At 36.5% G+C, this 21,404-nt stretch overlaps 1 protein-coding gene across 1 annotated transcript in view; it reads left to right on the top strand.

Moving 5' to 3' along the window:
- Positions 1–21,404, top strand: part of SLC5A8 (solute carrier family 5 member 8) — a 55,347-nt gene that overhangs the window by 6,651 nt on the left and 27,292 nt on the right. Inside the window, exons 2-7 of the mRNA XM_036867617.1 lie at positions 1,041–1,106; positions 3,125–3,176; positions 10,585–10,652; positions 11,629–11,783; positions 14,412–14,552; positions 17,509–17,638. Coding sequence (XP_036723512.1) covers positions 1,041–1,106; positions 3,125–3,176; positions 10,585–10,652; positions 11,629–11,783; positions 14,412–14,552; positions 17,509–17,638 — 612 coding nt within the window. The remainder of the gene's footprint in view (positions 1–1,040; positions 1,107–3,124; positions 3,177–10,584; positions 10,653–11,628; positions 11,784–14,411; positions 14,553–17,508; positions 17,639–21,404) is intronic.

Raw genomic sequence — 21,404 nt, 5'->3', positions numbered from 1 at the left:
GCAAGAATTACCAAAATGTGACACAGAAACATGAAGTGAGCAAATGCTGTTGGGAAAATGGAACCGATAGACTTGCTTCACGCAAGGTTGCCAGAAACCTTCAATTTGTAAAAAATGCAGTACCTGTGAAGAACAAAAAAGCAAAGTGTAATAAAATGAGGTACAAAAAAGCAAAGTGTAATAAAATGAGGTACAAAAAAGCAAAGTGTAATAAAATGAGGTATGCTTGTATATTATAAGATATCGCAGATGTCACGCTTGGCTCTGAACAGAAACTTACTTAGGCTGATTTAAGTTAAAATTTTTTATTGTAAGGATATGGGAGTAGCTCATAGAATAGGGGGAAAAGCTGAGCAAACAGACTTTGAAAAGGACAGAAGGGAGGGCAGCCTCTTCAGGCCACCCTGTCAGGATCAGTCTGCTTCTGCTCCAATCATTTTCTGTCTTTATATCTTGCCTCTAAGATTCAAATACCCATTGAGAAGAGAAGCTGATTGGCTGAACTTGGGTCATGTGACTATCTTTTGGCCGAGGCTGGGCACCTTGATTGACAATTCCACCACAGTTGCCTAAAGTGGGAAAGGGTTGATTCCCTAAGTGTATCAAAGGAAATGTATTGGGTAGATACCAAGAGAAAGGGGAGGACACACTTTGCTCATTCTAAAAATGCAGAATATAATTCCATTGGTATGACATTCGGCAAAAGGCAAAACTCGTAGGGATGGAGAACAGGTCAGTGACTGCCAAGGTTTAGGGGTGAGAGGAGGGTTTGACTACAAAGGAGCAAGAAAGGAGAAACTTTTGACGGAGTTTCCTGTGGGTGTTGGAGCTGTTCTGTGTTGAAAGCCATTGAACAGTACTCTGAAACAAGGGTCAATTTTTCTCTATGTAATTTAAAATAACAGTGAAATAGGAATGCAGAATACGAATTAGTTATGAAGTTGCTTTAAATTTCTAACTCCTTTACTTCTTAAGCTGCTGGTTTTTAAAAAGTGTCCAGAAGTTTTACATATTAACCATTTTTCCTTTTTTGGAAACAGTATTTAGGACTTCGATTTAACAAATATGTTCGTCTCTGTGGAACAATCCTCTTCATTGTTCAAACAGTAAGTAGCCCTTAGTTCGTTTATTTTCTCTTTTTTTCATGTACAATGTTTTTAAACAAGGCATCTGCGTCAAGCTTATTCGGTAAATACATGAAAGATAAAACAGAGATGTTGAAAATAGGAGGAAACAAAAAAGGAAAAACACTTGTCACTACATAGCATTAATCCTTAAGATCATTAAACAGTGTTTCAGCAAATGCATTACTTCCTGGGAAAACAGAATGATTTAAGTAAACATGGAATATTATATTGATCAAGCAACAGTTATGTTACTTTAGGAAAGTATGCTTTTCCCTCTCACACCTCCCTCTGTCCCCACCAAAGTGACAGTAAGGGCATTACTGAGATGGCAAAGATATTTGAAGGAACTGTAGTAGCTGATAGTAGGAATTGTAATAAAGGGAAAACAAGTTGTATGTTTCATAGTATTTTGCAACATGTTAAGCAATATATTTAATAGGAAGAATTAACTGACATAGGAAGACATTAGGAAATAATTTTCTTTGTTTGAAAGCATACTTTAAAAAATGAATCAGTGCTCTCTTTTAAAAATCGAACTGTAAAACCCAACTGATGTACTCACTGATATAAAACAACAAAATCATGCGCTCTGGAGGAGTTTTTAAAGCCAAGTACACAATCCAGTACTTCAAGAATACGCAAGTATAGATTTACTGCTTGACACAAATGGAAAGCAAAGATTTGCCAAGCAATCAGTGACAGAGAATGCTTCCCACCCTTCATCCAGGCTGCTGGAGGCTTATCACGATCATTGTCACGTCATTTAGACCTATCTTCCTCTTGGCAGCTAAGTGCTTTAAGAATGAGTTTGATAATGGAGGTCCAGGAAGGAGTTTTCATTCTCAACCGTTTTTATAGTTCCATTTCTCCATTCAAAAGCTACCCAGGCATTTGCTACAGCAGGACAGAGTGCCTTTGCAATTATTTAACTCGACTCCATTTTACATCTTTGTAAATTACATAACTTAAATTGTATCTGTCCTTAACACTTGCAGTATAAAAGGAAAGAGCCCTCTGGGGTCTGGTAGAGATTCTGACACAGAGCTGAGGCTGGTAGCTCGCATTCGACAGCGGAGTTCAGACACTCTTTGGATCATCGTTAGAAGTGCCAACAGAAATGAAAAAGTGGGGACAAATGTTAGGAAGGTGGCCTGTGGTCACATTTTCAAATCTTTAACTTGGACAAAATAATGACTGTGAAAAGCTAGTTCATTCTTGCAAAAAGAGGGGAGCTTTAGAATCTGCTATTTGAAAGACTTACTTCCATAGATCACTCATGCAATTTAATCATTCAACTACTATATAACATGTTTTTTTCATATGTTTTATACAGTAATCATAGAATTAGCTTCTATATATTTGGAAGATCAAATGCAATGAAAATGGTATTCTGAGAAAAAAGAACATATTTATCTTACTCACTATTGTACCCCAGATTAATAAATATTTGTTAAATGTATGAATGAAAAATAATAAATAATATTAAAAAGGTAGAATAGAATTTTTGTTGGCTTTCAGGAAATTTTAGGGCAAATTTACACTTTTGTTTAATTAGTGGTCATGCAAACTTTTACAAACAAGTTTCCACAATTTTCACTGTTTTCCCAATTAATTATGCAGTGATTAACAACAGCTTGAAAGCATATGAATGAGGAAGCATCCCCTTTTAAATTTGTATTCTTTCTCTCTTTCTAATCGTTCTAGATCTAGGAAAATTGATTTCAGACTTGATGTATCAGTGACTATCCGCACTAAGCACAACATGAAAAGTCTGTATTTTTACACAAAATTGGTCATAAAAGATTTTTGTGACCTATGACCACACCACAAATGGAAAAGGAGAGTCAACTTCACTTAAATAACATTTTTCAAGTTACAAGCAAATTTTATTAAGTATATTGAAACTGCAGTTTTAATTCATAATTAAATTTATAGAAAAATATCAATATTTCATTTTGTAATTCATACCATTTATTTGGTTTTCTTTTTTCCCCTAGATTTTGTATACTGGAATTGTTATTTATGCCCCTGCCCTGGCTTTGAATCAAGGTACGTTTTAGAGTTACCAATATGTCACTCACATTTGGGGGTTCACTCTTAACAGACCTTATTCTATCTTTGGGGAGATGGGGAGGTGGAGGAATGCTTCCAGTAACCTGCATCAGCTTGAGGCGGGCCAGGTGGGTTCAGTGTCTACACTAGCCGCTTCTTTGGGTTCCTGGATCATAGCTTCAAAAGGTCTGTAGACTTCACTGGGAGGTGTTTCTCTGGGATGTGCCAACCAGCCATTCTCCATCCCTTCAGAATGAACGCCCCCTGTAGTCAAAATCACGAAAGACTGCACTTCCTCCCTTTGTGGCTATAACTTGGAGCCCATCTCCAAGAGGCTTCTGTGTTATTCAGCTCAGACTCGGTCCCGTTGTAAAATCTGGCAGGGAGAGAAACTTTTCTTCTCCCCATTTCTAGTGTGGTCCAAAATACAAGAAAAAGAGATCTGTGTGATTTGAAATATCAGATTGCTCCTAGTGACCGAAGGACAGATGGCTATAGTATCCCTATAAACAATGTGTGATGATTGTAGTGATCAACAAATTACTATATGCTCTAGATTTGGGCAGAAAATAGCTGTGACTCTGAGATTGTTTATTGTGGCAAATGTGTGTGTTAGTCATACCTTCAGAAGGCTTCAGGGGAACTCTACATTCTCTGAATTCTTATCAATCAGAAGTGAATTTACCTCTGAAACTTCCTTGTAAAATGGACAAGTGGACTCTGTGATGGGAATAATGTGGTACAGTTCCTCAAGTTAATATATAATGGACAGACAACCCCAAAGAAAACAAGAAAAAAAAAAAAAAGAAAATGAAAAACCCCAGCTAACTCCACATTGTAATTTCTTGATTTCATAATACATAGATAATAAAGTGCAACAGTATTGTTACAAAGAAGAACTCCACTATATAATGTGCTATTGAATTCTGAATGTCAGGCATGTTCCATGTCGATATTACCAACATCATGGTTGGATCACTTCATATGTACAGAGCTGAACTATAAACTTCATAAGTTACCTATTGGCTTTAAGTGTAACTAAAGATGTTGGCTTTAGAGTTTTAAAGTGCAGTTCTGGGGATAAGAAAGCACTGCCTTCAATGCTTCAAGAACTCTGTTCTTATCAGTTTATTGAGCCACTCCTTAGGAGTAAATTAGGATCCAAGGACTGCATTTTGACCATTTGAGTATCAGTTGTGTATTTTACTGTACCAAGGGAGTAGACACAAGCGTAGACAGGGTACTTGGTGTGCAACAGATGCTCCATAGAAACTTGTTTAGCTGAATTGGAACTTAACATTCTCTAGATACAATTTTTTTTAACTTTTTTTTTTTTTGATTACGGAAAACTTCAAACATACACTAAAATAGAATAGTGTATTGAACCCTAATGGACCCTTAACTCTACACTAATAATTATCAACTCTTGGTTTAATTCACTTCCTATTTCCCTCACTAGATTATTTTGCTGTAAATCTGAGATATTTTATCATTTCATCTGAATTCCATATGTCTTTTACATACTTTTCTTTTCATTGAGGTATAATCAACATGTAACATTATATTAGTTTCAGGTTTACCATAATGATTCAATATTTGTATATATTACAGTGATCACCACAGTGAGTCTAGTTAACATCCATCATCATACATAGTTACAAAATTCTTTTTCTTGTGATGAGAGCTTTTAAGATTTGTTCTCTTAACTTTTAATATGCGATACAGTATTATTAACCATGCTGTACATTACATTCCCATGACTTATGGATTCCATGACTGGACGTTTGTACCAGGATGTGTGTTTTTTGTTTTTTTTAAAATAAATTTATTTATTTATTTTTGACTGCATTGGGTCTTTGTTCCTGCGCGCGGGCTTTCTCTAGTTGTGTTGAGTGGGGGCTACTCTTCGTTGTGGTGCGCAGGCTTCTCATTGCGGTGGCTTCTCTTGTTGCGGAGCACGGGCTCTAGGCACGTGGGCTTCAGTAGTTGTGGCACGCGGGCTCAGTAGTTGTGGCTCTCAGGCTCTAGAGCGCAGGCTCAGTAGTTGTGGTGCACGGGCTTAGTTGCTCCGCATCATGTGGGATCTTCCCGGACCAGGGCTCGAACCCGTGTCCCCTGCATTGGCAGGCGGATTCTTAACCACTGCGCCACCAGGGAAGTCCAGGATGTGTTTTTTAAACACAATTGTACCTTTATCATTTCTGAAACATTAACATTAATACCTTACTGTCATCAATATAAGGTCAGTGTTCAGATTTCCCTGATTTTTTTTTTCAGTGTTTGTTAGAATCAGGATCCAGATAATTTTATGTAATTGTAATTAGTTCATTTGTCTCTTACATTTCTTCCTTGCTTTTTAAAATCGAAAACCATATTTTATTGAGATATATTGTAGCTTATGTATTTTAAAATGCCCAGAACCTAAGTGCACAGTTGGATGAGTTTTAACAATTTTGTGTACTTGTGTGACAACAACCCAACTCAAGATATACAATATTTCTATCATCAAATCCCAGAAAAATTTTTTTGATTCTTTCTAATGAATCCCCCCTTCCATTCCAAGCAGCCAGTTTTTATCACCATAAATTAGTTTTCCCTGTTCTTAGATTTTATATAGTGCCTTTTTGCATCTGGTTTCTTTTGCTCAACAAAATGTTTTTGTGGCATTCATTCATGTTGCTACATGTATCAGTAGTTCATTCCTTTTTATTGCTAGTATTTTATCATATACATCTACGAAAATCTGTTTATCCATTCTGTTGTTGATGGATGTTGGGTTGTTTCCAGTTTTAGGCTATTTTGAATTAAGACTGCTAAGTGCATTCTTATACAGGTTTTGTTTTGTCTTGCTTTGCTTTTTGACACATGTTTTCATTTTTAGTGGATGAGTACCTGGAAGCAATATACAGTTAAATACACACTATTCTGACCCAGCACAGGGTAGGTGCATGTAAAAAATTTAAGAGAAACTGCCAAATAGCTTTTCTAAGTGGTTATATCATTTTGCATGCCCGCCCCACAATGTGTGAGAGTTGCAGTTATTCTGTGTCCTTGCCAGATTTCGTATTTGTCTTTTCGATTGTAGCCATTCTAGTTGTATGATCTATTATCTTATTGTGGTTTTAATTTGTATTTTTCTGATGACTGTTGATGTTGAGTTTACTGGCTCATAGAATAATAAAATGAATACAAAACAGACATATAACCTAGCAAAAAGTCGGCAAAAGACTTGACCCGTCACTTTACAAAAGCAAATATTCTTCCAGTCCATTACATAGCCTATTTATCCGTTTACCCAGGCGTTTTAAAATTTCTCTCAGTAATGTTTCTTAGTTTTTGATATTGAAGTCTTGTACATATTTCTTAGATTTATTTCTAGATAATTGATGTTTTTTTATGCTATTGCAAATGGTATTGTTTTATAATATCATTTTCTAATTATTCATTTGCAAGTATGGAAAAATACAATTGCCTTCTATATGTTGATCTTCTATCCTGAGAGCTTGCTAAATATATTTATTAATTCAAGTAGGCTTTTGGCATATCCCTTATGATTTTCTTGTTGTTTATGAATAGAGACAGTTTTACTACTTCTTTTCCTGTCTGCATGCCTCTTATTTCTTTTCTTTGTCATAATGCACTGTTAATGTAGAAAATTATATTGATTTTCAAATGTTAAACCAATTTTCATCCTTGGGATAAATCTCACTTGGTCATAATGTATTAACCTTTTTACATATTGCTGGATTTGATTTGCCAATATTTTGTTAAGGATTTTTGCAGGTTATGAGGAATATTGGCCTGAAATTTACTTTTCCTTTAATGTCTTTGTCAGGATTTTGGTATCAATTATACTGGCTTTATATGATTTGGGAAGTGTTCCCTCCTCTATTTTCTGAAAGAGTTTGTATAAAACTGTGTATTTCTTTCTTAAATGCTTGAAAGAATTCACAGTGTGGGCATCTGGGCCTGATATTTGTTTGTTTTCGTAGAAAGGTTTTGGTATATGGATTCAGTTTCTTTAATAAATATAGAGTTATTCATATTTTCTTGTTCTTGTTGAGTCATTTTGGTGAACTGTATTTCTTGTGAACTAGATCTAGAAGCTTTCTCAGACTTCATTTCAACTTTTTGGAGAGACTATTCCATATGCAGTTTTCAACTCTTTTGAGTTAATACCAAAGAGCGCAACTGTGGGATTATATGATAAGAATATGTTTCGTTTTGTAAGAAACCACCAAACTATCTTCCAAAATGGCTGTTACCATTTTGCATTCTTTTTTTTTTTTTAATTTTTATTTATTTATTTATTTTATTTATGGCTGTGTTGGGCCTTCGTTTCTGTGCGAGGGCTTTCTCTAGTTGCGGCAAGCGGGGGCCACTCTTCATCGCAATGCGCGGGCCTCTCACTGTCGCGGCCTCTCTTGTCGCGGAACACAGGCTCCAGATGCGCAGGCTCAGTAATTGCGGCTCACGGGCCCAGCTGCTCCGCGGCATGTGGGATCTTCCCAGACCAGGGCTCGAACTCGTGTCCCCTGCATTGGCAGGCAGATTCTCAACCACTGCGCCACCAGGGAAGCCCTCATTTTGCATTCTTATCAGCAATGTATGAAGGAGTTATGTTGCTCCACATCCTTGCCAGTATGTGATGTTGTCAGTGTTCCAGATTTTGGCCATTCTAATAAGTTTCTTCTTTTCATTTGCATTTCCCTGATGACATATGATGTGGAGCATCTTTTCATATGCTTATTTGCCATGTATATATCTTCTGTAGGTGTCTAGTAAGGTCTTTGGTACATTTTAAAATCAGGCTTATTTTTTTACTGTTGAGTTTTAATATAATTTGGAGAACAGTCCTTTATCAGATGTGTCTTTTGCAAAATTTTCTTTCAGTCTGTGGCTTATCTTCTAATTCATCTGATATTATCTTTCACAGAGCATATGTTCTTTAATTTTAATGAAGTCCAGCTTATCAATTATTTCTTTCATAGATTGTGTCTTTGATGTTGTATCTAAAAAGGCAACATCATATATAGGTCTATGAGCCATCTTCATTTAATTTTGGTGAAGGGTGTAAGGTCTGTGTCTAGATTCATTTTTTTTGCATGTGGATGTCCTGTTGTTCCAGCACCGTTTGTTGAAGAAACTATCTTTGCCCCATTGAATTGACTTTACTCTTTGGCCAAAGATCAGTTGACTTTAATTATGGGGGTCTATTTCTGGGCTCTCTGTTCTTTTTCATTGATCTATTTGTCTATTCTTTCACCAATATCACACTCTCTTGATTATTCTAGTTTCGTATTAAGTCTTTTCTACTTTTCATTTTTATTTTTTTATTTTTGGCTGCGTTGGGTCTTCGTTGCTGCGTGCAGGCTTTCTCTGGTTGCAGTGAGCAGGGGCTATTCTTCATTGCGGTGCACGGGCTTCTCATTGTGGTGGCTTCTCTTGTTGTGGAGCACGGGCTCTAGGTGCATGGGCTTCAGTAGTTGTGGCTCGCAGGCTCTAGAACACAGGCTCAGTAGTTGTGGCACATGGGCTTAGTTGCTCTGCAGCATGTGGGCTCTTCCCGGACCAGGGATTGAACCTGTGTCCCCTGCACTGGCAGGCGGATTCTTAACCACTACACCACCAGGGAAGTCCTCATATTAAGTCTTGAAGTCAGGTACAGTCAGTTCTCCAGCTTTGTTCTTCTCCTTCAATGTTGTGTTGGCGATTCAGAGTCTTTTGCCTCTCCATATAAACTTTAGAATCAGTTTTTCAGTTCTCCACAGTTTGTCATTATCCACAAAATAGCTTTCTGGGATTTCCATTGGGATTGCACTGAATCTGTAGATTAACTTGGGAAGAACTGACATCTTGACAGTATTGAGTTGTCCTATTCATAAGCATGGAATATCTCTCCACTTATTCAGTTCTTTCATTTCATTCATCAGAGTTTTGTAGTTTTCCTCATATACATCTTGTATATATTATATTTTGTTAGATTTATAGCTAAGTATTTCATTTTGGGGGGTACTAATGTAAATGGAAATGTGCTTTAAATTTCAAATTCCACCTGTTTTTTGTTGGTATATAGGAAGGTGATTGACTTTTGTTTATTAACCTGTATCCTGCAAACTTACTATAATCATTTATTAGACCTGGGAGATTTTTTGCCAATTATTTCAGATTTTCTACAAAGATGATCATGTCATTTGTGAACAAAGAGAGTTTTATGTCTTCCTTCCTTCCTTTGTACCTGATCTTAGCGGGAAATCTTTGAGTGGGTCACCATTAAGTATAATGTCAGCTGTAAGTTTTTTGTAGATAATCTTTATCAGATTGAGAATGTTCCCCTCTATTTCTAGTTTATTGAGAGATTTTATCATGAATGCATGTTGGATTTTGTCAAATGCTTTTTCTGCATCTATTAATTTGATAATATGATTTTTCTTCTTTAGTCTGTTGATGTGGTGGATTCCATTAATTGATTTTCAAATGTTGAGGCAGCCTTGCATATGGTGTTTAATTCTTTTTATGCTCTTAAAATTTGATTTGCTAATATTTTGTTGAGGATTCTTGCATCTACATTCATGAGAGATATTGGTCTGTAGTTTTCTTTTCTTGTAATGTCTTTGTCTGGTTAGTATTAGGGTGTTGCTGGCCTCATAGAATGAGTTATAAAGTATTCCCTCTGCTTCTATCCTCTGAAAAAGATTGGTATGATTCCATCCTTAAATATTCAGTAGAATTCATCACCCTCTGGGCCTGGGGCTTTCTGTTTTGGAAGGTTATTAATTATTGATTCAATTTTTAAAGTAAATATAGGTCTATTCAGATCATCTCTTTTTTTCCTGTGTGAGTTTTGGCAAATTGTGTCTTTCAAGATATTGGGTCATTTCATCTGGATTTTCAAATCTGTGGGCATAGAGTTGTTATCCTTTCATTAAAAAAATATAATATGCCCCTTTACTTCTTAAATAAATGGTAACAAATTATGTAGACTTTTCTCTATCTTGGCCCCATTTTAACACGCACAACTTGCCTTTCATGGACTGGTAGAATAATGTGTTTATTTGAACCATGACAACAAGTATCCTATGACCCCATTCAGTCTGGGTAACTACCTCCCAATTTCAAGCGGTGTCTTAGCTTAATTACAATATAAATGCTTTTTCATGTATTTGATTTAGCCAATGTTGGATACTGTATGGTGCCTGAGGGTAGAAGCCAGGTCTATTTAACTCATCAAATAAAGTTTTAAACTCCATTTGTTTTGGTACATTTTTTGATATTTGGACCTAGTTTATGGCAAGTGGGTGTAGAGGTAGGTGCCCAATAAATGGTATAGCTTCCCCCTGATGATTTTTTGAGAAGTGCTTATATATGTTTCATAGTTACACGTGCATTTTCTTTTCTTCTACAGTCACAGGATTCGATCTTTGGGGTGCTGTAGTGGCTACTGGTGTGGTCTGCACATTCTACTGCACCATGGTATGTCAAGAACATTATTTCTCCTTTCACTCTACACACTTGCTTGGCAAAATTGAAAATTTCAATCATTGCATGCTGCCATCTGGGTTCTTCATACCTGCCTCCCACAGTATAACATTTTTTGTAAGGAATATTCAGTCCAGGGTAAAATTTGATCCTTTGTAGGACATTGATCATAACTGATATTTTTTTCTTTCATTTGAACCATGCCGTGGTCCCCAACCTTGTCTCCTAATTCACTCTCACTGTTGCTGTGTTACTATAGCTGTGCTCATAATATTCCTCAGCTTAGAAACCTGAGATAACTTCCCATTGCCTTTAGGCAGGAGCAACAGTCAAAATATGTAAGAACCAGTATGGCATGGGCACTGATATTATCATGGATGCTGATCCTTAGCAGTGGTGCAAGTCTTATGCAACCCCTGATATTCTAGGTCTTAATCTTTTAGTTGCTCAGTGTTTTGGAAGACAAGGTCCTCAAGGAGGGGCTGGTTCAGGGACTGGAGGGGGACACTTGGGAAGTTTGTGGCGGTGGCTAATACAAAACAATTTTAGTTTTTTCAACAACTGGTATGTCCTTCTTTGTGCATACTGGTTGAATTTCAGCCCTACCTATAGGATAAAATCTATGATATTGCCATTTGCAATTTGACTCTGAATTTTTTTCCCAACGATATTCCCACACCACTCCACGGCACTCCAAAATATATATCTGGCTGCCCTCAACATGCCACATATTTTAACCTCTCTAAGCTTTTGCCCATGCTATTTTCTCTATTGGGAGGACCTTACATCTTGGACTCTGCTTATATTTGAAAGTTTGGTCTAAGCATTACCTTCCTGACTATCTCCCTTGGGTGCACTTCTTGGCCAAGATCCATGTTTTCGTTATCTTTGTCCAGCATGGTGTATAAGCATGTAGATGCTTAATAATATCTGGTAGAAGCATTAATCCTAATGTACTTTCCCCTCAAAGGGTGGTCTTAAAGCGGTTATCTGGACGGATGTTTTTCAAGTTGGGATCATGGTGGCTGGATTTGCATCTGTGATTATACAGGCTTCGTTGACTCAAGGTGGAATCAACACTATTCTAAATGATGCCTATAATGGAGGAAGATTAAACTTCTGGAAGTAAGTTGCTATTTACTTCTTGGTTAATAGAACATTCCTTTGGTTTTTTTCTGTTAAAAAAATCTCTTGGCTGAAATAGTAAGTTTACATTAGAAAACAAACCAACCGTTAAGGGTGTGGTACAAAAATTTGAAGCTGGGAAGTTAATGCGTAAGGAGTTTCCACCAGGTCTTTAAGGGGTTAGTCAGTTGGTAGTTAGCTACATGGAGCTGAGGATGGTGCTTCCTCCTGAGAAGGGATTGATAGCAAAAGAGTATTTTCTTCCAGATATTAAAGTCTGGCATAGGTTGAAAGGTGTGGGTAGGGAAATAAGGGAAGATATACTAGAGAGAGAAGAAAAGGAAACCTCTTAAGAAAAAAACACTAAAAGACAGTGATTCCATTTTGACAGTTCTTTGTTTCAAGCAGCCTAGAGAATTTCTCTTTTAATATTATCCTGATAATGTATAGTATATTATTATTATGCTACATATATATGTGTGTATTATATGTGTATAAATGTTAAATAATGTACATTATATAATATTAAATATTATTTCTTGAAATTTGACTAGAAAAGTTACAGCTGATGCCTCAAGTCTCAGTATAGCATAAGATATAACGTCTTCAACAACTATTTAGTTTTCTTAAAGAAGGCTAATGGAGAAAATAGATATTTCATCACAAATATATCACACAATTTTAAAAAATATTTTAAACACCTTCTCTTTGGGATCAATAGTGTCTTCCTTGTACATCACATTCAACGTGCGGGGGGGGGTCATTTTGACATAGACCAACTTATTTTCTCTTTCAGCAGCCCTGTTCTAAGATAAGCAAGCAGAAATCATTGGCAAAAGGAAAGAAAATCATTTTGCACTTGGTGGCTCTCTTCCAGTTTTCTGAAAATAGGTGCTAATGTATGAGAAGAACATCAGAAATTGAACAGGGTCAATGTGTTAATTTGCAAGAATGAATTACAGTGAATCAACTTCAGCTGTTCTCAATAGTTTTTTTTTCTTTTACCGCAAGATTCAGATTCCAAGGAAGAGAGCCCCCAGTTGGCCTAGCGTGGGCATGATTCCATCCTGTAGCTAGTGCAGAGCAGAACATTTTGATTGACCACCATTTAGACTATTTAATGGAGAAATGGTATAGTTTCCCCAAGGCAAACCTAGGTTGCTGTTACCAGAAGAAGGGGGAGTGGGTACCAAGAGGCAGAAACAACCAGTGGCCACTTGGGAGACTTGGATTACTCCCAAATCTCTTCCTGGTCAGCTAGGTTGAGGGGAAAGGGTGTGGAGTCAATCATTTTTCTGTAAAATAACTGTCACTTTATACAAAGAGTACATACATTGCTGCATTGAAACGATAACTTATACATCAGTAAGAGATTCTAAAAAGTAAAAGATTAGACATTTTTATGACCGTTACAAGGTTGCCAACAATTAAGGAATAATGAAAAGCCTTATTGTATATCCCTTGTGTTTCAAATATGTTTTGAGAATATGGTGGGCAATAGATCTGCTCTTGTTGAGGTAAATGAAGGGAAGGATTTTGTGTTGGTATTTTCTGTATGGTCTATAGTTGACATGTATTCTGTATTGCCAAAACCACTGAATTGGATGTTTTAAATCTTGTCTTACTTCCTTCAAGTAACTCGCTGAACCCTTTGGTTCTTGACTGTTATTAGCTAGTATAGTAGCTGCTTTCTCTGGGAGAAAGGGCCAACACCCTTAAAACTCAGACTTTGATATTAAGTGTTAGACAATGGAATAGAGGCTCTTATCTTTCCATAAGAATGCTGGAAAATGCATAAAAATGTAGCACTTTACTCAGCTGATCTCAAATATAAGCTTTGAAGTGGAATTGCAGAATTTCATAATTTTCAGAAAGTTTCCATTGAAACTAATTCTGCAGAAAATTTTCAAGCTTACATTGTGTATGAGAGATGAACAGACTCATTCTTTCCAAGGTGATACGTTAAGAAGGGTTAAAAGCTGTATCGAATGTGGAAGTTGAGCTTTCTTTGTAGCAATGTTTTGTAAATGTCACAATGACTTTGAACTATGAGTACTTAGTTTGTGCACACAGCATTTTAAGAACAGATTATAATGACATGAAAACCATTAAACTGCATTAATTGAATTCTTAAGCTTGAATATAAAGTAGAACTATGACTATACATGTGCTAGGAGAGGAATTACACACACAAAATGTGTCAATATTGTGTTCATTTCAGTACTATTTCTATTGCTGCAGTGTACCTAGGAATCTCTCTCTCTCTCTTTTTTCAGCTTCGTGCTCCTCTCTGATTACAGCATGGCAGACTTGTTTAAATAATTTCCTATGGCCATGGGAGAACAATTTCTATAAATGCTCAGAATGATTGGAACATTCATTTTTTTCCCCCAGTCCCATCCAGCGTTTCCAAATCTCTGAAAGTATCAATTTTTATTTCATTGAACTTAAGAATATTTCTACCTTTTATATTACTTAATCGGTACATATTTATGTATGTATTTATATTTATAAATATTTATTTATATTTAGGTAGGTATACATTGCTTGCTTCCAAAATTACTCTGGGAAGATTTCTGTAGTGTTTGGCTGAGACTTCAAATTTGTTTTCTGTTTGTTTTCATTTAGTTTTGATCCTAACCCTTTGCAAAGACACACATTCTGGACGATTGTCATAGGCGGGACCTTCACATGGACCAGCGTCTATGGAGTCAACCAGTCCCAAGTGCAGAGATATATTTCCTGTAAAAGCAGATTCCAGGCAAAAATGTAAGACAAACTACGGTATATGAATCAGCAATAACCATCAGTTGTCTTTATGGAAACTCTTTCAAAAGTCAAGCTCTGCTCAAGTTTTAAGTCTTTTGTGTCATGAAATTCTAAGAGATAAATGATATACTACAAAAGGATCACATAGAACAAAGTGGCATTGTATGTTTTAAATCAGATATTTAAAAATATTTATATCAATTATTAAGTAAAACAAATCTTATCAAATACATAGGCATTTATTGTGCATCTGTTTGTATGAGGAACTGTAGAGAATAAAAAATGATAAATATATGGCTCTTGTCATGAAGGAACTTAGCATCAGATTAGGAATATATATGCAAGTATGTGAAAAGTAAACTAACACTAGAGGTATAACAGTTCTGTGAAACAGTATAACAAATAGAGGAAATGTTCTAGAGCATTATATTGCCAGGTGTGCCGGTGCATTTTATTTTCAGACACAGTCGTGGGTTTATAAACTTGTTCTAATACTTGCTACTTGAGTGATTTGGCGTGAGTTACTTAGACTCTCCGAGCTTCAGTTTCTAAACTTGTAAAATGAGCATAAGATATCACACATCTCGTGGAGGTATTATAAAATACTGTGTTTGGCACACATGTGGTAGGGATCCAGTAAATGTGAATTCCTTTTTCCACCTCAAATCATGGGATGTGAAGGCAGGGGATAAGTGAGAGATTCCTGTCAAGCAGGCAGGTCCTGAAGAATGACCATATGTGGGCAGGTGAAGAAGTATGGGAGAGCATTCTGAGTAGGCAGAGTGATTTGGGCAAAGCTCAGAGGTGGGAAGGACAGCATGGTCAGGGGACTTTCCAGCCCATCTTGGCTTCAGCGAAGACTATGAACAGTGGCTGGTTCTTTGTCAGGAGGCCTCAGATAAGCTTGGTGACTAGTGCTCTTCATGCTGATAAATCAGGCTATGCATTTAGGTGCTATAAAACTCTAAGTAGATTGATTAAGAGTAACAAGGTGGTTGGAGTAGGAGGAGTGGCAGTTCTGTTGCTATTCAAAGGGGAATGTGAGAAATATATGAGGTCACATGTCAGTATATGAGAGTGAATTGGTTTAGACATTATCTGTCTTTGGTAAATTCCACAATGAAAAATCTGTATGAATATGAGTATAATAACTGGATATGGAATCCCCCAAAAGTGAGCTTAGGAGTTCTGCTACTTTAAGACACTTTAAAGGAATATAATTTATATATCCAATAATCCATCTACATTAGCAGTGACGCCTCTCCCAAAGGAATTGTGCACATGCTCTTCTTGGGGAACACGTTTCTTTGAGAACATGGAACTCAAAAAGCCAATTTTATAACTGAAAGAACAGCATTAGAGCTTTCTTAGTAAGAAACAATTTCCTTCAGAATAGTCCAATGTGTCTCTTAAACAAGAGCTCAGGGGGACCATTTTCTCCCACTTTTTAACATTGGCTCCATGGGAAGAATGAGTCCCAGCCAAAAAAGTCAAGACCTACTGACATTGATTGACTGGGTACAATGTCAGATCTACATGAATGACATTAAAGTAAAATAAAACAATATAATAAAGTGTTAACTCATATATAAGTGAGGTGTGGTGACTGAGAGAGTGTCTGGGTATATTTTCTGATGATTTGGAGATGAGATATAGTTACAGTACTTTAAGACAATAACAAAACATGCGATGAATGTAGTCAGTCAAGGAAAAAGGCTAGCAATCTGTTGTGGGACCTGCTGCAAGGTAGCTTCTCCCGGAAGCAGACTGTGAGATGGAGGTTAGCATGCCAGAGTCTACTAGGGCATCACCACTGGAACAGAGAAGGAGGGGAAGGAAGAAGGGTTGGCCAGAGGGAGAAGTTGGACTGTAATGCAGTCTCAACAGAGGCCTCAAGGGGAGCCCTAGAGCTGGGATGACCCTTCAGACTGTCCCAAGTTGGCCTGAGGGGACTTAGCCTTTAAACCTCTGAATCCAGTTGTCATTTTATGCAGGCTTCTCTGGGGAAGGAGGTATGAGTTGGTGGGTGTGGGGAGACCTCTCTTCAGCCTAGGGCAGCTTATCAGTGTCCACTACAACACCCCTGGGGGGAAAATGTAGCCACCTAGTGGGAGAAATATTTACTATCAACTGATTATTAAGACATAGCATTCAATGATATTAACACTAATAATATCAATAACTACCATTTAACAATGTTTATTACATGCCATTGTACTATATGATATATACTATTTTATTTAGTTTCACATTATCACTCGGTGAGGTAGGCATTGTTATTTCTAGCTGTAAATGAAGAAACTGAGGATCAGAGAGGTTAGATTACTTGCCCAAGGTCACATATGGTAGGGAGAGCTAAGATTTATGCTCAGGACTGACTCCAGTGCTATTACGTAAACCTTTACACTCTACTGGAGCACACATCATTTATTAAAATGCTGAACATTGTTTTGGAAGATACCTGTCCAAGGAATACAGGTTTGCCTTTCCTATTTAATGGATGGCATCGCAAACCACATTTAAACAAGCTTGACGAGTTGCTATGTAAAGGCTAACAGTGTTTAGCAGTTTATAATTGCATCACTTTTAAAGGTAAAATGAGTAATAGTCACTGCCCTGTTGACTATTAAAATCTCTATTTCGTGACAAGACGTCCTGAAGGACTTAACTAGACACGATTGTAAAGCTAATAATGCCCATGGAACTCTGACCAGGAGGATACATTCATTCAATGGCAAAATCCCATCTATTCCAAGTATTTCCAAATACAGTGTTGATTGACATCATAAACAGAAGGTTAGGCCAGAATAAAACCCGTAGCATTTTCGAGAACCAAAAGAGAATGCACATCTATTGAATATAATCATGAAAGTCTCTTCTATTTATGTAACAATTTTCCTCATCTTTGAGATGGAAATTAAAATTGTCATTTGCTGGTTTGTTTTCACTTCTTCAGGTCTCTCTACATCAATCTTTTGGCACTCTGGTTGATCTTGGCCTGCACGGTGCTATGTGGGCTCAGCCTGTATTCCAGATACCATGACTGTGATCCTTGGACAGCCAAGAAAGTGTCTGCACCAGACCAGGTCCAGTACCATGTCTTTCTTACACATGCAAGAATGACATTCAGAAAGCTTATTAGCTGGGAGGAAACAGTGTTCATGTTCTTGTAAAGTAAGAGCAAATAGGCACAATATAATCATCTTTAGTTTCTATAAAGCATTTGGAAAAAATTTATTTTAGCAGCTATAGCAAAAATGAAGAATGCTACATCCAATAAAAATATTGAAATACCTGGCAAAGTTTCAAGGTAGGTGTTAAATAGAAATAGCTCAAGACTGGGAATAGAAATATAAACACAGTTTAAAAAAAGCCCAAAACTATATACAAACTGTGGTACCGTAGAACATTTTGTGGGTGTTAGATTGTTCATTGATAAGCAGTTTACCTTCCAGTTGTTTTTTTTTTTTTTTTAATTTATTTGGCTGCGCCAGGTTTTAGTTGCGGCACATGGGATCTTCGTTGCCGCGTGTGGGATCTTTTTTAGTTGCAGCATGCGGGATCCAGTTCCCTGATCAGGGATCAAACCAGGGCCCCCTGCATTGGGACCGCGGAGTCTTAACCACTGGACCACCAGGAAAGTCCCACCTTCCAGTTTTTAAATGATAGGGAAATGGATCTAAAAGTGAACATTTATTGAGCACCAGCTATGTGACGAGGTTGTGTGCCAAGAGCTTTGCACGCTTTATTTCTTTCAATTCTCACAACCCTATAATTCTAATTTTATAGACAAGGAAATGAATCTCAGAGAGGTTATATAATTTTCCCAAGGTCACATAGTTAATGAATAAGAATAGCTGCAAGCACTCATCAAATACCATGGGCCAGGCATGATTATAAATGCTTTATATAGATTTTAACTTTTAATCCTCACAGAAACAGTGCCGTGATGATCTCCCTTTCAAAAATAAGGAAACTGAGGCACAGAGAACTTAAATAACCAGCTTGTAAACCTGGAGCCAGGATTCAAACCCAGGCAGGCTACCACCAGTGTCCTAACTTTGAACCTCTATGCCATAGACCATCTTTCAGAAAGTGTAGCTAGAATCCAAACCCAGGACTGCCAGAGTCGATTGTAAATCAAGTGCCCAGGGGACTTATTCGAATGATGACAGGTTGAACTTTATGTTGGTGTAAATGCATAACGTACTCCCAGAAAAATACAACTTTGTGGGGTTAGGAAATGAGAGCATCCTTGATCTGTGTATCTCAACCCTATCTTAATCTTTGCCCTCCTGTTGATAAACGGATCTTTCTATTTGTTCAGAGAATCCAAGAATCGTATTTACTCTGAAGGTGGAGGCACTATTCCATTATATTTTCTCTAGTCAAGAATATTTTGTGATTTTTGTCAATCGTTATTGTCTGTGAAGACCATAGGGACTAAATTTTTTTTCTAATATACCTTCCCCTTACCCTGGGCCAAAAAAATCCCAAAAACCCCAAAAAACAACAAAAAAAATTTTTTAAACCTACAACTTCCTAACCTTGAGACCACTTGTCATAGATTGTACACAGGGGTTATCTTGCATGCATGCATTTATCATTTAGAGAGCATGTGATAAATTTTTGAAAAAGAAAGAGATTTTCTCTGAATGATTCCACTAGTGTGTTGACATGTGAAAATGTCAATTGACATTTTCCTGGGGTTACAATGGAAATAAGGCAGTCAGTAGAAAATCAGGTCAAAAGCTTAACCCAAGAGAGCAAAGATATGTTTCTGCTACACTCTGCTGTAGCTCACCCTGAGGAAGCCGGATTAGTGCCTAGTTGTAGTTTTACTATTTTTCTATCAATCTTACCTGGTGGATTCTACCTATACCTGAGGGGTCATTCAGAATCTAAAATATAAGGCCGAAGATTTTTGAGAAAGTTGACGATAGGGTAGAGGATTTTAGATCTCGTTTTAATACTAATGACGGAAACAACTTTGGCTTATGTATAGAATACTTCTTGAAATTAAACTTGTAAGATGTCTTGGGAAAATGGGTGTTGAAATCACATAGAGAGAAGTGTTATTCTCTTTTTCTGAGAATGAAGAATTAATAAGCTTTAGTTGTTAAATGAGATCAAAGAGGCTGATGAGAATGGGCATAGCATCCACTGTGTACTATTGGGAGAAGGAATCAATGATGTTTCAATGAAACGAGAGGGCATTTTTCTAGAAAATTATCCTCTTAGGACTCTTCTGATTGAAAAACCAGTTTTGCCGAAAGACTGCCACGTAACACAATGCTGAAGGCATACACCTTCCCATCCTTATTTAATATTTATTTTTTAAAAGGTAACTTATCAAAAAGTAAGTATTAGGAGTTTTGTTTTTTTTTTAAAGAAGCAAGTTGAGGAATTTTGTGAGGTTACTCGCCACTCATCACTATGTCTCATACAACAGTTGACCCTTGAAAAACATGGGGGTTAGGGGTAGCGACCGTCTGCACAACAGAAACCTACGTATAATTTTTGACTCCCCTGAAACTTAACTACTAATAGCCTACTGTTGACCAGAAGCCTTACCGATAACAAAAACAGTTGATTAACATGTATTTTGTATGTTATAGGGATTATATACTGTATTCTTACAATAAAGTAAGCCAGAGAAAAGGAAGTGTTATTAAGAAAATTATGAAGACAAGAAGATACGTTTACAGTACTGTACTGATTGATACCATAAGTTTACCTTGTCTGTTTACAAGATGAATCGTCTGTCAGTACCTACGTCAATGTTGTCTTATGTGATACAAAACACTGCAGATGTTATACTTATTACTAACACAGGATGTCAAAAATGAAAGATAATGTGCAAAAGAAATTCATATTCATTTACAGGTATAACAAGTCATGCATTGATAAAGAAGCAGCAATACGATTGCTTTATTATAGCCTAGTGTGATCGATACGATTGCTTTGTGGTAGCCTTGCCTATATGGTAATAAATGAATCATTATAAAGTTTGGATGGCATACAGTATTACAGTCATATTGATAATACAGAATTGGAAAGATTGTTTTTTTTAAAAAAAAAATCACCCGTGATCATCGGTTGATGCACAGTTTCTCCAATTATGAGAGAGGCATACTGTGTAGTATAATATATTTATATAAATATAATTATATAAATATAATTCTTTGAAAGCAAAGTTATAAAACAGTAAAAAACAAAACCTAACACATTATTTTTATATTAACTGTCACTCACCTCATGCCTATGTAAGGGTAGGCTATCCTTGCATACATACTATGTAATACAAATCACGCATACGATGTTCTACACGTACATTTTTCTGTACTTATTGAAAAAAATCAACATTTAAGTGGACCCACACAGTTCAAACTTGTTGTTCAAGGGTCAACTGTATATGCAACTAAAATTACATTTTTAATCCTGAAGTGGTTGAAGTTCACAAATATAATCTTGAGTCATCAAGTAAAGTTAAATTAAGTGAATTCTTCTTACTTAAGTGCAGAGGTATATAAAATATTTCCTTTAAATTGATTTATTATTCCAAAGAATGAGAACAGCTACCTATTACTGAGCCTATTCTGTGTACTATACTAAGAACTTACACAGATTATCTAATTTAACTTTTATAGCAACTCTATGAGGTTAGGATTATTATTCCTATTTTACAGATGGGGAAACTGAGGCTCAGAGAGATTAAATAACAAAAGCCACATCTGTCTGAAGCCAGAGCCTGTACCCTTAACTACTGTGCTATTCTTTTCTTTAAGTGTTAGCAGGTAAAGAGTTTAATTTTATATATTTGGACATTTCAGTTATGTGGAATAGCTTCCT

Source organism: Balaenoptera musculus, chromosome 10, assembly GCF_009873245.2.
Source record: "Balaenoptera musculus isolate JJ_BM4_2016_0621 chromosome 10, mBalMus1.pri.v3, whole genome shotgun sequence".
NCBI lineage: Eukaryota > Metazoa > Chordata > Mammalia > Artiodactyla > Balaenopteridae > Balaenoptera > Balaenoptera musculus.
This window is presented reverse-complemented; position numbering and strand designations above follow the sequence as displayed.